At 49.9% G+C, this 3,977-nt stretch overlaps 2 protein-coding genes across 2 annotated transcripts; both read right to left on the minus strand.

Moving 5' to 3' along the window:
• Window positions 1-127: 127 nt before the first annotated feature.
• PPTG_10650 (hypothetical protein) lies at window positions 128-1,381 on the minus strand. The gene has a single exon (XM_008906039.1). The coding sequence runs from the start codon at window positions 1,318-1,320 to the stop codon at window positions 460-462; it is 861 nt and encodes a 286-aa protein (XP_008904287.1). The 5' UTR covers window positions 1,321-1,381; the 3' UTR covers window positions 128-459.
• Window positions 1,382-1,403: 22 nt separating this feature from the next.
• On the minus strand, window positions 1,404-2,889 carry PPTG_10651 (hypothetical protein). Its single transcript, XM_008906040.1, has one exon. The coding sequence runs from the start codon at window positions 2,837-2,839 to the stop codon at window positions 1,466-1,468; it is 1,374 nt and encodes a 457-aa protein (XP_008904288.1). The 5' UTR covers window positions 2,840-2,889; the 3' UTR covers window positions 1,404-1,465.
• Window positions 2,890-3,977: the final 1,088 nt, after the last annotated feature.

Here is a 3,977-nt window from a genome sequence, read left to right on the forward strand (position 1 = left end):
AAGTGCCTACCTCGATGAGCAGTCTCCCGACATTTTTCTCGCCTATCGACATGTCAAAGAATACGATGGGGTTCTCATTACGCTCCCTTGGACGCTGCATGCAAATTCAACAAGTTGGGGATTTTGCTCCGAAAATAGCGACATCTTTTTCTTTTTTTTTTTATCAGTCTTTAGAACAAGAGACCGCAGGCATTCAAAGTGCGAAAAGTTTGGTTGCCCTTGCATTATAGAGTTTCACACTTCGAAACACCAAATATTTACCGAAAGACAAGTTGCGGCTTCATTTTGTTACTTGTACATCATGTAGAATATATTTCAGCATACACAGTGGTTTAATGGCAAAGGCTTCGACATTGGTTTCTCTGTCTGTTTTGTAGCATTGGCATCAAGAGTCTGGTGTGTCTGATTCAAGCACATCGGCCGCACAGCGAGCAGAATGGACGCACGTATCATGTTAATTCAGAGCACTTCGATCTTGGTCTCCACCTTGTCAGGTTCGTGTTCTTTTGACTCCATCTCTTCGTCGATGCTGCTCGGTTCGTCTTCAGTGTCGACTATCGTGGAGCTATTCTCTAGTCCGTCCTCCTTTTCGACGTCGGTTGAGTTCATTTTATCTTTCTTTGGCGCGTTGAGCTTAGAGCGAGGAGTGGTGGACTCCACCGTGTCGTACGCTTTACCACGAGGGAAACAGCAAAATAGTCCAAGTTGTATGACACCCAGAAGCAAATTCGCCGCGTTTGGAACAATGACAAATAGGTCTTCCAATAGTAATCCATACGTGAGCCATAGTATACAATTCACCGCGCCAGCGACGATCATCGTGAGCGGTAGTAGCTCCGTGTTGCGTTCTTGAATGACTCTCTTCACTAAAACCAGTGGCGATCCGAACATGACGGCGGAGATGGCTACAGTTACAAACCCGACAATGTCGTGAATAGTTTCTTCTTCTATTCCCTCGGACGCCGCAATGAATGGATACAGCACGAGTCCCACAAGTACCAATGTCGTAGCTAGAATCTCGAGTAGTAATCTCCCTTTGTTTGCTTCATGATGGTAGTATACAGCGAGGTAGAAGAGTGAAAGTACCACACCCACGATGTTTGTGACCACGAGAGGGAAATAGTCTCCGATGAGTAGGCCGTAGAGTCCCCACCCTACGCAGTTCGCCAACATGGACAATATTGGGAGTGAGCTGGGCATACTGGCCGTACTTTTCTGCTGGTGCACGACGCGAATATCCGGCAACAGACTCGCAAACAGCATACAGGCAGCCAACGACGCACACACGCGGATGATGGTCACGTGCAGCGGCTCCGGCATGGTGGGCGATCGGCGGGAACGACGCTCCAGCAAGAGCTTTTTGAGGTTTCAGATCGCCAGAATAAGATTAAAAATACACACGCTTTTCGGTAAAAACGACGTAAATTTTGGTACATGCATACAGTTTTGGGACAAAAATGGGTTTCTAAGCTTCGCAAGAGAGCGACATTTTGAGTAGCTCTTGGACGTTAGCATAGCTTAATCCGGTGCTGGCGACGGCGTTAGCGTCGGGTTTGGCCGTCGGGAACCATAAGAAGTCGGGGTGGTCCTCTTTGGACTGACCGATCCATTCACCGCCGATGATGTTGTAGTTGGCGTCCAGCTCCAGCAAATACTCATAGTCCTTCGACGTCGTGTACGAGTCGATCTGACCAGAGGACACGAGCGGGCCGTCGTTGTATGACTCGACCACCCAGCTAAACGTGGTCTTGACGTACGCCAAATGCACCATCTTGTCGTTGAACGGGTAGCTGGGCACGCCAAAGTAGCGCATCGAGGCCATGCGAGTGTTCACCAGATCCATGCTTTGAACCCTGAACGAGCGCACAGGCTGATTCCATACCTCTGCACCTGCAGTCACATCCACAACGAACGATCGATTCTGCTTGGCCATGATGTTGGTGATTGCGATGTGGAAAAAACCGGCGCCTAAGTCACGACGGGCAGCGTCGGTGAATCGACCGTACTGATCTTTGTTCGCCGGGGTGTCCGGGCCGTTGAAGCGAGCGCCGGTGAACACCGTCTTGATGGAGGCTCCGTCGTATAGAGACGTGAGTAGGCCTTTGATATCCATGACGTGGAATGTGATACCGTTCTTAACCACGTCGCACTGCGGTTCCGGTTCAAGGATAGCCGCTGGTGCCCACGCGTGGCACATGCCAAACCAAGCTGGGATGCAGTAGCCCGACGTCATGCCGTCACGCTTAGCACAGACGCTGCCATCCTTACGACTCTTACAGTCCGAGTTGATCGTGCACGCAGCGCTACGTTTGCGCGAGTCTATGCCGTTTCTAGCCGAGATCTTGTTCTTGAATTCGGTGACGTCCATATCGTACGCCTTGGCGTATTTCTCTGAAGCACTGGCCTCACCGGTCTTCCAGACATGGTTAATGCTGTCCTGGTAAGTCGGCCAATAGCTACTTGCCCACGGTGTTGTTGGCGCTTGGCCCGATGCGTACTGACTCTTGAGCGTCTGGAAGTTGACTTCCACTTCGGATCCGAAGAAGAGCTCGATATCCTGGATGTCGGAGTTGGTCGAGTCTTCCATTGAGCGTAGCTCCCGGTAAATGGAGCTCTGGAGCGTCATTGACTCAGCGTTGGCTTGATTCGGGTCTTCAGGCACGATCGGTTCGACGCAGTCCTTCGTTTGAGCACCATACGCCGGGTGCGACGGCGTCAAGGGAACCGAAACGTTCACAGGTGTGTATGGGTCGTATTGGAGTGGAGAGGCCTGGATTACCGCGGTAGATGCCATGACGGCAGTGGCAACAAGTGCAAAGGATCTGGACATGATCACCATTATTGGAGCTCGTCAACGCTGGAGTTCGGGAAGGTCTTTCTGCGTGAAGTGTAAATATGGAAATGAGTTTGTCAATAGATCTTTCTCACAAGTTTACCTGTTCGAGCTGAGGTTGGAAGAGGGATCATCATTGTCAGATGCTTCGTGTTGGTGGGCGCTGCCTACCGTTTTATCCTATGGCACCTCCGCTGCTGTGGATAAAAACCTTAGATCAGTCTGGCAAGGACACATAGATTATCTCGTGTAACACGTGTTGCAGCAATTTGTGGTGGCAACTTGGCCTTTATACGTGCGCTCGATGAACCGTGAGTCGCTTAGCGAACCAGTTGACGTTGGACCTTATGGCAAATTGCATGCACTCGACCTAGGGGAGTGCTCTTCATCGCGCAGACTTAGTCAGTATTGGCAATAAGTATTGACTAATATTAAATTGCTACCACTCAATGAAGGTGCTGACGTGCTTTAAGCCTGGGTTCGCGTATCAACTATCCCGTCTGGACAGATCTAGCTGTCCTGCTAGTTGCTTGCGAGGGTACCGTTAAATCAACAGTAGAACGCTTGGGTAGTTAATAAGTACTAGTATGGCTAATCGATTTAACCAGCTTCGCCGTTAAGGCATAATGAAGATTTATTGACGTCACTCCTTTGAGAACGACTGGAAATCTAGTATTTTACAAAAGCAAATTGAGCTGCTTCTGGGGTTTCACTGCACGTTTTCAGTCTATTAATACGGTAGTCAGGGGACGAAAGCGCCTGTCCATTTGGTGCTGCTGCTTAGGATGGATGCAGGTGCCAGCGCATTATGTTCACAATGTATTAGCTCGCTTGTCAATACATTTGATGTAGCCATCGAATATTTCGTCCAGTCGTTAACTTCAACTTGATCCGTATCCAAGATTTGTTGCCCTCGTCCAGACTGAGACAGACACTATCTGAGCCGGTCGAGTCTGTAGAGCTTCGCTACTTGGGTGTGGCTAGCCAAACAAGATACAGTGATGCGATGACTGGGAGCTGTCTTCAGAGTTTTTGCTGGTTGAAGGCTGTCTAGCCGGACAGAGTGCAGTGACGTCACGGTTCCATTGACCCTGCGACCGCTTCGATTTCGGTGGGGTTGTGTCGTCGTATTGCACCGGCACGG

This window comes from Phytophthora parasitica, assembly GCF_000247585.1.
Source record: "Phytophthora parasitica INRA-310 unplaced genomic scaffold supercont2.22, whole genome shotgun sequence".
NCBI lineage: Eukaryota > Oomycota > Peronosporomycetes > Peronosporales > Peronosporaceae > Phytophthora > Phytophthora nicotianae.